The sequence below is a fragment of the Dreissena polymorpha genome, chromosome 9 (genome assembly GCF_020536995.1).
Source record: "Dreissena polymorpha isolate Duluth1 chromosome 9, UMN_Dpol_1.0, whole genome shotgun sequence".
Lineage (NCBI taxonomy): Eukaryota > Metazoa > Mollusca > Bivalvia > Myida > Dreissenidae > Dreissena > Dreissena polymorpha.
Window position 1 is genome coordinate 74,565,728 of NC_068363.1, and position 13,693 is coordinate 74,579,420.

The following is a 13,693-nucleotide window of genomic DNA, read 5'->3' on the forward strand; positions in this document are numbered from 1 at the left end:
GGCTACAAATGGTGTTTGCGTAGTAAAATAACTTTCTAAATTGAGAATTGTGTAGTAAGAGGTGTTAAATTCCATGTCATATCTACCTGTATTATACTCAGATAAAAACAATCTAAAGAAAATCCCGTATGTTTAGGCTTAAGTCTAAAAATTGGTAGGTGAAAACAGGCCCTGAAAAGATGGAAATTCAATCTATCATACATGTTAAACAATGTAATAATAAAATATTGAGGATAATAAAAATATTCACACAGTGAATTAGCTATTTACATTCAAATATACAACATGTTATTTATCACATAGACATTTAACTAAAAATTCCTTTCAGAAAATCCATAAAAGACAATGTCAACCATACCACACAAGAATCTTACAGGAAGAAATTAACTGAAAGGCACAATATTATGCCGGCATATATATATGACCATGCTTCCCAAGTCTAATGTGTTGTTTATTTCAACACTTGTAAGTTATTTAATAAAGACATTCTACAATCTTTGAAAAAAACTAAGGATATTTCTTACAAAAACTGACCAATTCTGTGGACTTAATTGTTATCATGATGTAAATTTCTGCACCATAAACTAATGCAGGAATTCTACACACAAAGATACCTTTTTCATTTTCTTGTACATTGTTGAAAAATGTGCAAGTTATAACAGAAGCATTGCTGTAACATTTCTTTTACTGTCAAACACTCCTTAAGCAGTAATGAAGCCGAAATCAAAACATAAGAAGGTGCCATTTTTTCTCTGTACAAGCAATTACAATACTATGGCAACACTTTTTTAAACACAGCACAATGGTAACATCAGCAATTAGCTCCCCCTTCACTGTTAGACATTTTCCTTAACCTATTTCCAGCTTTCAGTTCTGATATCAAAGATTGACGCATGTCCACCCCTCCCCCTGGATTAACGATCGGTGTGGCCTGATACTGGGACGCTGGATTACGCATTTGCACAGAGTTACTAGTGTTCAAAACCTCCGCATTATACGACTGAGCCTGCGGATAGCTCTGTTTTGGCACACTGTAAATTTGTTCCATTTGCTTGAGTTCATCTTCCGAAGGCGGCGGGGGCAGATCAGGAAAATCAACAAGGCCACCCCCACCAATTTTCGTTGAGTTCTGACTGGGTGCTTGTTGGTACTTTGTCTGACTATTAACACTAACACTAGCAGGGTTAGAACTAGACTGGTACTGTGACTGTTGGCCCATCTGACCCACTTGCCCTGCCGGCTGTCCGGTACTCATACCCGAGAACCTGGCGTTCAAACTGTTCACAACGGCACTGTTCATGGGGTTCTGCCCTGGCACTGTTACTGGTTGAGCATACTGGGGCGTAACAGGAGCTGACATGACCCCATACCCGCCCTGACCCTGGATACCATGACCTTGACCTTCACTCGGATACTGCCCTTGTTGCTGTTGTTGTTGCTGTCGCGCCCTTATACTCGCCTGAATTTCAGTCAACTCTGCGTAAGCGTGCTCTGGTTCGGAGCCACCACTGGCACTCAAACTCCTGCGATGATTATGTTGGGTAGGAGCCCCGTTTGGATTACCACCCACTGGCATCGCCCTGTTGCTATGGTTTTCACTGGGAGGCTGGTTGTTGAGTTGCCGCGGGGGAGAGTTTCGAAATTTCTGCAACACTGTGGGATTCGGGGCCTGGGTGATGGAGGAGGTTCGTCTTATAGGGGGTGGGGGTTTAGCCGTGTTCATTGAACTGCGACGGCTCAACGCTGAAGATGGCATTCCTGTAAAATTTGAAAATGTTTGATTATTTTCTGGTATAAATGAACTGATTTAAATGGTTGCATGGGTGATTTTATATTCTGTTAAACAAACATTACGAGCAAAAGAAGTGAACCACAAGGGCATAAACTTTTCATTCAAATGAGTTGTTGTTTTAGTTGACAACAGACATAATTATCACAAAATTATTTATGCAAACGATAAGAATATATGTTCTTATTTATACAGTAACTTTGTTATCAAATGTGTCCTATATCTTCAGAGCTTTACTTGGTTACGAGTTTAACAGAATGTTCATGAAACAAATTTATAAACTTTCTTTAAGACATTCTTTAAAGTTAAGGTTACTATCATATGATTACATGTACATGTTTTGTTGTATTAGACCCAAGTCTTTGGTTTTCAGTAGGTTATGTTTTAACAAGGGTGTTACTTATTTTGCAACTCTTTTACATGGAGGCTTACACATGAGTTCCAACTTGTCACAAAATTGTCCTGTTTAATGGTCTTGGTTCCATGGACATTAATCAGAAGCGCTTCAAGCCATCAGACTGGTAACCGAACTTTATGTCAGTTATGCTTCCCACAAACATTGTCACCAAGTTTGATGATCAATTTCAAAATATTGAAGTTTGAGGGCAGACAAGATTAATTTTGCCAACTGTTTTATTAATCAATGACCATACATCAAAATGTGTTTTACGGCATCTGGTTGTTTATCCTACTTGGCTTAGATATTATTATGTCAACAAACATTATCAAACAGATGAATGATGATCTGATTAAAACTGTGTGACATATAGAGCGGACGCCATCATCCTGGATTCCACACTACCAAACATCTACCCTGCTACCTACCACACGTATTCCAATAATGTCACCACATTTTAAATAGATGCTTGTTTAAAGAACATGCCATTTTTTAGTATGTTGTTCTAACAAACAATTTATTTGATCAATGATGATAATGGGAAATTTCTCAACATTACTTATATAGTGAAATAATTTGTTAACTATTACAAAAATTGTTACAACTAAACTTTAACAAGACTACAATTCACACTGAGATGCATGCATGCACTGCTCTACTTAACAGTTAAGTACACAAAAGAGACAAAAGGAAACAGCAATTAGCCCTTTACCACTTAGATACCCATTAAGACGTATTTGAAGTCCCATAAAAAGTTAAACTTAATTTAAGACCTTTCTTACTATTTTCAAGTTTAACTGCTTTATTTCCATTTCCCTTCGATACTGATGAGCAGCAAACAGCATAAAACCTGAACAGACTGCAAGTTACTTGCAGGCTGTTCTGGTTAAATGCTGTTTGTACATTGCCTTTTTCACTTTGCTCCCGAGTGGGAAAGGGTTAAATCAGAAAGGAAATGTCAGTATCCTGGCCACTGGAAACCCCTCGTATAACTCCCTGTTTCCTTGATTTATACAATTTCCCTGATTTTCCCAAGATATTTCCACCACTTTTTATATTTCCATGATCAATCTCTTTTATGTCTCCCACCTAAATTCATTTCTTAAACTGTATCCTTGATATTTTTCTGACTTTCTGACTTTTTTATAACAGCAGTGTGCTTTATTTGAAATTAATAACCACAATTATACACAAGTGTAAAATCCATCATAAATATAAATTATACACCACCATGCTTCATTTTCAGCCACTCTGTACACACAACTAAAATAATTGAAATGTGCACTATTTTATTGTAAAATTATTTACTAAATAAAGATTTTTGGCATTTAATTTTTAAAGTTCACTTTTATTTTAAACCCAGAATTTTCATTATGTTTTAAAAGTCAAACAATTTTCTACAATTAATTCATATTTTAAAATCTTTTCAAATTCATATTTTTCCAAAAGTTTTCAAAAATCCTTTTTCCAAAACCCAAGTCTATTAACTCTCACATAACAAATAACTGGAGTTTATAGGTAAAGATAAAACGTTTTTAATTTTTATAAAACAAGAATGACTCATTGTTTACACCCTTTCACCCCTGTTATAAATCGCCAATGGCCATAAGAACACAAGGACTACACATGCCTATGATAGCGAACACATGGACAAAAAGAATACAACATTCCTAAAAAGAGGATGCAGGCCGTTCAAAGCGAGACAAAAAATAGTACAACATGCCTATAATAGTGGATGCAGGCCGTTTAAACTGGAATGCAGCCCTCATTACGGGACTGTTTCTTGGTATGGTGTTATATTTTCCCTGCTCCTGGGCGAGATAGTCACTCTGTCCGGTGTCGACAAAATCTGCAAAAAAACGAACGCACAACATGCAGGGTGGCCGCCAACAGACACAGCATGAGTGGTAATCATAATTCTCCTGAAAACAAAGTTTCTAAAAATTATTTAAATCTGTGGTTGGCTTATTGAACTTTTTAAAAAAACTTATCTCTCTGAGTGGCTTATTGACCTTGAAAAAATAACTTAACTCTCTGGTTGGTTTATTGAAATGTTTAAAAATAAATCATTCATTGAAATGTCTAAAAATAACTCATGTATCTCTGATTGGCTTATTGAAATTTCTAAAAACAAGGGCTGTTTGTAAAACATGCATGCCCCCCATATGGGCTGTCAGTTGTAGTGGCAGCCATTGTGTGAATACGTTTTTTGGCAATGTGACCTTGACCTTTGACCTAGTGACCTGAAAATCAATAGGGGTCATCTGCGAGTCATGATCAATGTACCTATGAAGTTTCATGACCCTAGGCATAAGCGTTCTTGAGTTATCATCCGGAAACCATTTTACTATTTAGAGTCACCATGACCTTGACCTTTGACCTAGTGACCTGAAAATCAATAGGGGTCATCTGCGAGTCATGATCAATGTACCTATGAAGTTTCATGATCCTAGGCATAAGCGTTGTTGAGTTATCATCTGGAAATCATTTTACTATTTCCGGTCACCGTGACCTTGACCCTTGACCTAGTGACCTGAAAATCAATAGGGGTCATCTGCGAGTCATGATCAATGTACCTATGAAGTTTCATAATCCTAGGCCTAAGCGTTCTTGAGTTATCATCCAGAAACCATCTGGTGTACGGACGGACAGACATACGGACGGACCGACATGTGCAAAACAATATACCCCCTCTTCTTCTAAGGTTGGCATAATAACTAAAATATTGAAATAAATAAAAATAACTTTATCTCAGGTTTTTTTCTGATTTTTCACATATAATAATATTTTAACTTGCACAAAATTATAATGTTATACTTAATAAAATATTACTTTATCTGTTGTAGGTAAAGACTGTGTTCTTTACATGATAGAAATTTGATCTAAAATGGAAACTTTATATATTATTTATGAGTTTTGTGAATACCAACTCATTTCTCAATTCCATGCACAGGGACAAACATTAAAGCAATCTTTCTACACAGAAAAACCTGGCAGTGAGACAACACAGAAAGATAACAATGCACTGGCGTTGAATATTGTCTAGTTTGACACTTTGCCGACAGAAATTACACCCAGTTTTCTCAGCGCTCAGATCAATTATTTTGTCATTCTAAGTTGATAGTAAAGAAGAAGATGGCGAAAGGAAAAATAAGAACAGAATTGATAAAGTATTTAAAATCCCTTTGAAATTTGAAAAGGATGATCAGTCTTAAAAATATTTGAAAAATCTCTTTACTCAAGCAAACGCTTGGGCAGCTGTTCCTTTGCCTGTCATTTACAGGAAAATACTTTACATGATGCATCGTATCACAGAAGTTACAATATAAACATGCATCATGACATTCTGCAAAATGCAATCACATTCAGGTGTGGGGAAAGTTTACCCTGACCCATTCTGAAGGCCTTTGCAAACAGTTTGGATCCAGATGAGACGCCACAGAACGTGGCGTCTCATCAGGATCCAAACTGTTTGCTATTCTGATAGTGTTCTTTGAAAAAAATCGAAGAAAATGCTAATTTTAGAGATTCAGCAGAAGACATTTTAGCAGACGACAAATTTCCCAGCATGCAAAGGGCTAAGCTTTGCAGAAATTGTTTTCATAAACTCAAAAACAACAATGATTTGAAATTGGTCAAACAACAGGCATTCAAATAACATGTGAACAAGCCTTAATTTAATTATTACAAATTGTACAAATTAAAAAATAAAAATGATATATTTGTTTGTGGTTGGAAAGAGGTCCCTTTGTGGCAATGTCTGCATACTTTTTTTAAAGAAGTTTTTGGGTTCAGTGCCTTAAACTATGACTGAAATCAACTACACAGATGAATACAGAACTGGGTTATGCACACAAATTGACAATGTAACCCGCACAATCTTACCTCCAGTGGCCAATGGGTCTTCCGATGACGCAGGTGTGCTGTTCATTGTTCCATACCCACTTGAAGCATGAAGAGAAGACTGGCTAGCCTGCGTCTCTGGGTACATGCTCTCGAGGGCCGCAGTGTTGGCCTCAAGCTCTTTGATGGCTGCCGCTAGCTCCAGTGAGTTCTGTTCAATCTACGCAAATGTTTGTGACAGAAAAATATTAGTCCCTGATCCCTTTGACCCTTGGATATGCACTTTGGCGCATTTGTAGTCACACAGAAAATCAAATTGAGTTAGGAATTTCTTCCTAGATTTAAGTTTTAAATTCTGTTCTTTTCAATGGGCATGAATGTTTGTGGCAGAAAAATAGAAGTCTCTGAACTGTAATAGACTGTCAAAAAAAGCCTAGCTCTGTGAAAAAGGGCTTCATGCATTTGGGTCAAGTGTGGTCCCAGACTAGCATGTCCACTCCACATACGCTAATCAGGGACAACACTTTCCTCTTTAATGGAATTTTCATTCAAGAGCCTACTTAGCAAAACTCCAGTTTAGGCAGAGAGTGCAATCCCTGATAAGCCTGTGCTAAGTGCAGAGGCTAACCAGGACAACACTTTACACAAATGGGGTGTGCTCTAAGCGTAAGATCTGGGACAACACTTTCCGCCTCAACTTAATTTTTGCTAAGAAGAGACTTTCCTGAAACGAAAAATATCATTAAAGCGGATAGTGTCGTCCCTGATTAACCTGTGCAAACTGCACAGGCTAATCTGGGACGACACTATATGCACATGCATTAAACCACTTATTTACTGAGCATGGCTTACATGCATTAAGCCCAGTTCCATCAGAGTGAGGCACTAATAAAATCGACCTCATGTCTGTGAAAATAAACAAGAGGCCCATGAGGGCCTGAATCGCTCTACTGGCTGGAATCAATAGGGCTCAAGCCCTTGATAGTATGAACAATCTGAGTAAGTTTTAAATAAACAGACCCAAAATGGGAAATTTATCGCATAAACAAAAAGAAACGTAAAATTTAAACTTCAAATGGCTCCTTTTCAACAATAAGTTGGACAAATTTTCTTCACTCTTGATGCGGTTCTGGCCCTTGATGATATAAAACATCCGTTGAAGTTTCAAAAGGATAGAACTTTATATGTTATCAAACAAGAAATAAGTTTGTCGGAAACACCATGTCCCCTTCTGCGCCGCTTTGAATTATTATTTTTTGACATTTGACCTTAAAGGATGACCTTGACCTTTACCTTTCACCACTCAAAATGTGCAGCTCCATGAGATACACATGCATGCCAAATATGAAGTTGCTATCTTCAATATTGCAAAAGTTGTGACAAAATGTTAAAGATTTTCTTTTTTTTCTCAATTCAAGGGGAGATAATTCTGGACTTATAACTCCGATATTGCTAATTTTCAATAGGGTTTGACTCATCATTCAGATAAAGACACTGTGCAAGTTGGGAAATGATTGGATGAAAACTGTGAACTTAATTGCGTAAACAAGCCTTATTTCACAATTTTCTCAAATTCAAGGGGAGATAATTCTGGACGTTTTACTCTGATGTAACCCATTTTCAATAGGGTTCGAGTCCTCATTAATATAAAGACACTGAACAAGATTGAAAAGAATCGGATGATAACTGTGGACTTTATCGCGTAAACAAGAAAAAGTCTAACGCACGCACGGACAAACGACGGAAGCCACGCCATGACATAAGCTCTTCAGGCCTTCGGCAAGTAGAGCTAAAAAACTAACTTAAGAATAAAAAGTTTTGTTCAACAACTGTTGGTTAAATTGTGAAATATTTGAAAAATCTTGTACATTGTTTGCAAAAGTCTCTTAGCTTATATCGAATAGGTGTCAAAAATTATTTTGATCTTTCGCGATACCAGCAACAGATGGGTGAAATGGTACTGATGTACAACATCTACATGGCTGAATGTTTGCTGTACTACATTCGAACAAACTTGAATAATAAAAACAATACAATCCATGCAAAAACTAAATATTTAACCAAAAATAAAAACTTGCACAACTTAGAATCACGGTTGTTAAAATGCATGCATGATTTAATTGAAAATCATTCTAGTTAAGAACATTGCAAAAAATTAAGTTAAATATTAGTCCATGACTCGTACATATGTGTATCTGAAATCTTGTTAAATTTGTTTTTAGGAAATGTTTGATGATTCAACTGACTAAGCAAATGGTTTAGTTTGTACAATGTTGATTTGATGACCATTCAAATAAAAAAATTCACAAGAAAATTAGACAGTAATAAAGATGGAATATTATATTGTTATTACACGACCTTCAAAAGAGACATGGGAAAAAAAATAATATTTACTTTATTAAAAACTAATTATTTAGAATAAAAAATAATTTAAAAAAACCAACAAAATGTATAGTAAAATCAAAATCTTTAATTTAGTAGCTAATTTAACAAAATAAGATATATTGATTTCCATATACACATTTAAGGACATCTAAAAACATCAGAAAAGAAGGAATAAGCAGTGTTTTTCATATGCTTGCCTTAGATTTTCGGTCGCCAGGTGTGAAATCACCGTGCAGTGCAGCCGTATAATTGTCAAGGTCTCGTATTGCTGCATTCAAGTCTATGTCTCCGCACAGCTGGGATGGTGGCAAGAGTCGCAGAAAAAAAGCCAAAGGACAGGCGGTGAGGATTTAGCACTATTTTCACACTATAGGCAATCACACCTAAGGGCAATAACTCAATATCTCGAATTCAATAACTAGAGTGTCACCAAAAACCTGACAAATACACCCACAGTGTTTAGTAAGCCATGTTCAATTGTCAAGATAAAATAACTCAGTAATTTGATGGTCACTGGAATTTAAAAACTTAATTGCGTGTCTTAACTTTATGATAATGATATATTTGAAGGTCCAATGTAATCCTTTGCAAAATGTGGAAGTAGTTTGCTTCACGAGCATATAACACTGTATGCTTCTGTCATAGAAATGACTGAGTTCAGGGGCACATAATTCAGAAAATAGTTGATCAAAAGGCATGAAAAGTATCTTGCACATTCACACTTTTTGGTGATAGTATGTTCTAAGTTTCAATTTAATCGATGGAGAACCATGGACGAACTTAGCTTCACAAACTTTTAAAACATTTTTATGGCAACAAACCAACCCACCTACAGAGTTACTCCAATATACCTCTCCCAGCTGAGTTCTAATATTGAGTAAGGATTCTTTGAGTTTTGCCCTTAGGTGATGAAATAAGCAATAGTTCTGATTGACAGCCCCAATGTTAATAACGGCCAAAAATTTGACACAGATCGTGTTTAACTAAAGTTCTCTCACCTGAAATCAGAAGAAACTGAACTATTTTGAACCACTTTAGAACGCATCCAAGATATCATTAGACAAATTATCCGAGCAAGTGTTGTGATGATTGAGCAGTAAATTAGACCTCTTTGAGTGTTCACAAGCTTTTCCTTAACCCTTTTAGGCTGGAGCCGAATTTTAAAGGCCTTTGCAAACAGTTTGGATCCAGATGAGACGCCACAGAACGTGGCGTCTCATCAGGATCCAGACTGTTTGCTATTCTGATAGTATTCTTTGAAAAAAAAAATCGAAGAAAATGCTAATTTTAGAAATTCAGCAGACGACATTTTAGCAGACGACAAATTTCCCAGCATGCAAAGGGTTAAAGTTAACCTAGTGACTTTATTAGAAAAAATATATAATTTTAAGTACTTTAGATTCAATGACAAACAAGAAATGTGTTTGTCAGAAACACTATGTCCCCTTCTGCACCGCTTTGAAGCTATATATTTGTCCTTTGACCTTGAAGGATGACCTTGACTTTTCACCACTCTAAATGTGCAGCTCCATGAGATACACATGCATGCCAAATATCAAGTTGCTATCTTCAATATTACAAAAGTTATTGCAAATGTTAAAGTTAACAAAACACAAACCAACAGACAGGGCAAAAACAATATGTCCCCCACTATAGTGGTGGGGGACATAAAAAACAACATTAAAACTCTTTCAGTTCAGCTTACTCTGGTTGATGGGTCATTCAAATATTTTGATCATTTTGTTGTTTAAATTTTGTGATGGAGGAATGTAATTAATGGAATCTTACAGCAGAACTATTACATATTTCATAACAACAAACAATTCATGCAATCAGTAGGTTTAGATAAAAACAAATTGAACGCTCATAAATGGTGTTCATAAATGCACCATTGGCAATGTTACTAAATTAAAAACAAATGTCAAAAGGCAACAAAGACATTTTTTGAATTCATGATATTTACAAGACTGTGTAACCCGTGCAAGATGTTATGTCATACATATAATATCCTCCACTCCAAATTAAACAAAATTTCCCCTGACAAAAAAATAAAAATAAAATGTCACTTTTTTCAGTTAAACAACATTATAAAAGCTTTTCATTTTTTTTAAATGACACCAGTGAAATATTTCTTATTTAAAGAAAGTTAAAAAAAATATATGTATAATGCCATAATGGAAAGGTATTCCACACACAAACATGACTCATTCCCCCTTGGAGATAAACATTAATATGCCCTGGTCACATGTAATAAACAACTCTTAAATCAAACATTTCAGGAACTGAAATAATATGGCTGTTTAGTCAACATCATCGATAAATTAATATTACTTTGTGAACACCATATACAATATTAAAATGCATGTAATATTTCCAACAATATCACTGAAGAAAGTATAAAAACCAGGAGTCAACAATATGTCCAAAAACAAATATTTGTCCAAATATTTAAAAATCAACATAATTTTTTTCAACAATTAAAACAGTCATCACTTATGTAATGGAACTCTAAAAGGAAAACAAATATTTCATTTGTTTATGTGTTAACTTCAATTTGGTTTCATCATTTGTGTTTGTGTTCCAGAAGATATTTGGGAAATATTACATGTAAAACTAAAGACTTTAAGTGTGTGTTGCATGCATCAGTTAATAACATTTGTTGTTTCGTGTAAAATGTTTTGTGTTGCTTGCATATAAAAGGTAAAGTAGGACTATATTCTATGTTAATTTAAATAAAATGAATCATTTTAAAACAAACATAAACACAAACAAACACTTTACAATAATGATCAATGCCAGCATAATGTTAATATTCGTATAATTATTTGCCAAAATGCTGTAAAAAAAATCCCGCCGCAAAACCCAATTTTCAGGCAGTTAAAGTGATAAAACTTTACTCATTGGTTGGGTTGCAATAGTTCTTCAGGCAAATATAAAACATAGTCTATCAAATTATATATTTTCTGATTAAAGCAGGAATTTTACTTTTTTAACTAGGTAAAACTCCCTAACACTCTTAAGCCCTGGTTCAAACATGTTTTTTCACATGAATCAATACCTTTGGTGCAGTGGAGCCGCCAATGTTTGGGGGTTCGCGACCTGTTGGCGTTTTGTCTGTGTCGGCCCCAGTCAATTGTGCAGCAGCTAACTCATTCAAGTTGGCGTAGACTGGTTGCTCTCCTGAAGGTTGAAATAGTAAAATTAATCCGAGACAGACAAGACTGAAGAGCTTTTGGGGGCTTCTTTCAAGCTGTTATTGGATATTCCACATGGCAATTATTACTAAATATTACAGACCCATAATACTTTTTTTAACTTGTTAATATTATTATCATAATCTTGTGGTATGATATTCTTCTATATACTTAAATTTATTACCATTGTATGGGGTTTCATAAAGAAAGAGTTTGAGCCAAAATAAAAAATTCTTCAGCCAAATTAGCTTTTAGGAGCCATTTCTAGATTGGAGAAATGCTGAATAAGCCTTGATTTATAAAGGCATCTGACAACCAAATCCCACTCACAAGCAAATAGAAAATGGCTTAATGCGACAAGCATTAAACCAGAACACCCTGCAAGTAACTCGCAGTCTTTTTAGGCTGTATGCGGTTTGCTGTTCATCAGTATCTAAGGGTTGGAAATGAAACCTTTAAAACTTGAATTTAGTAATAAAGGTCTTTAATTAAATTTAACTTTTTATGGGACTACAAATGCGTCAAAATACGTATCTAAGTGCTAAATAAGAACGATGTCTTATAAGCAACAAACCTATAGAGGGTACTCTCGGTGGAGCCACAGCTCGCGATTTCGGCTTCGGCCCGAGTGGCGGGAGAACAGGCTGCATTTTATTGATCTGGGCAGCAGGCCGTGTATACGGCATCGTCATAGTGCTGTGCGGCCTGTCACGCTTCAACAACCTCTGCTCAGCTTGACCTTGACCTTCGATCTGACCTTCGCTCTGTGACTGATTCTGGAGCGACCCCTGTTGTGGAGGTGGCTCGAACAGCTGCGACGACAACGCCGGTCTGGTGTGAGATTTCTCATATGCTGAAGAAATCGTGTGAGGACGACCGTTCTCAGTTTTGACGCTAGTGTTTGGAGCGTTTGGCCAGTTTGTCCACGTTGAGGTCGCAGAGGGAGTGTTGGGGTAGTTCTCTGACGGTGTCGAAGGGGTGGAGTCTATTTCGGGAGTGTCCACATCTTGGCTTGCCTCAACTGTCTGCTGTAAAAACCAACAGCTTAATTAACATCATTCAGACTTCTAACAATGGGCATGTGCTAGATTAAACAAGAGATTGCTAAGCAATATGGTCCCTTCTGGTGAAACTCCACCATTGTCACTTCACTTCAAATCTGGGGTTACAACCAAGCTGATCCATTTAAAATCCTTACTAAATCAGCCACCATACCAAATATAATTGAGCCTCATTCTGCAAAAATGGGGCTTAATTCGGCAGGGACGACACTTTCTGCATGAACTGTTTTTCCGCTAAGAAGAGACTTCCTTTACACTACAAATATAATAAAAGCAGAAAGTGTTGTCCCTGCTTGAAAAGAATGAACAGGCAAGTGTTGTCCCTGCTTGAACAGAATGAACAGGCAAGTGTTGTCCCTGCTTGAGCAGAATGAACAGGCAAGTGTTGTCCCTGCTTGAGCAGAATGAACAGGCAAGTGTTGTCCCTGCTTGAGCAGAATGAACAGGCAAGTGTTGTCCCTGCTTGAGCAGAATGAACAGGCAAGTGTTGTCCCTGCTTGAGCAGAATGAACAGGCAAGTGTTGTCCCTGCTTGAGCAGAATGAACAGGCAAGTGTTGTCCCTGCTTGAGCAGAATGAACAGGCAAGTGTTGTCCCTGCTTGAGCAGAATGAACAGGCAGAAAGTGTTGTCACTGCTTGAGCAGAATGAACAGGCAAGTGTTGTCCCTGCTTGAGCAGAATGAACAGGCAGAAAGTGTTGTCCCTGCATGAGCAGAATGAACAGGCAAGTGTTGTCCCTGCTTGAGCAGAATGAACAGGCAGAAAGTGTTGTCCCTGATTGAGCAGAATGAACAGGCAAGTGTTGTCCCTGCTTGAGCAGAATGAACAGGCAGAAAGTGTTGTCCCTGATTGAGCAGAATGAACAGGCAAATGTTGTCCCTGATTAGCCTGTGCAGAATGAACAGGCAGAAAGTGTTGTCCCTGATTAGCCTGTGCAGAATGAACAGGCAGAAAGTGTTGTCCCTCATTAGCCTGTGCAGAATGAACAGGCATAAAGAGTTGTCCCTCATTAGCCTGTGCAGAA

The 13,693-nt window shown here is 36.8% G+C and overlaps 1 protein-coding gene across 7 annotated transcripts in view; it reads right to left on the reverse strand.

The window, feature by feature from the left end:
- Positions 1–431: 431 nt before the first annotated feature.
- Positions 432–13,693, reverse strand: part of LOC127844679 (protein MTSS 2-like) — a 100,771-nt gene continuing 87,509 nt past the window's right edge. For 4 of the 7 annotated variants that reach the window (XM_052375093.1, XM_052375092.1, XM_052375097.1 and 1 more), the window contains 6 exons: positions 12,183–12,636; positions 11,473–11,594; positions 8,612–8,710; positions 6,072–6,249; positions 3,910–4,035; positions 432–1,758 (listed from right to left, as the gene is read on the reverse strand). In XM_052375093.1, the coding sequence (XP_052231053.1) occupies positions 812–1,758; positions 3,910–4,035; positions 6,072–6,249; positions 8,612–8,710; positions 11,473–11,594; positions 12,183–12,636 (1,926 nt within the window). In that variant the 3' untranslated portion in view covers positions 432–811. The remainder of the gene's footprint in view (positions 1,759–3,909; positions 4,036–6,071; positions 6,250–8,611; positions 8,711–11,472; positions 11,595–12,182; positions 12,637–13,693) is intronic. The other 3 variants (XM_052375091.1, XM_052375094.1, XM_052375095.1) reach the window with 3 other exon arrangements.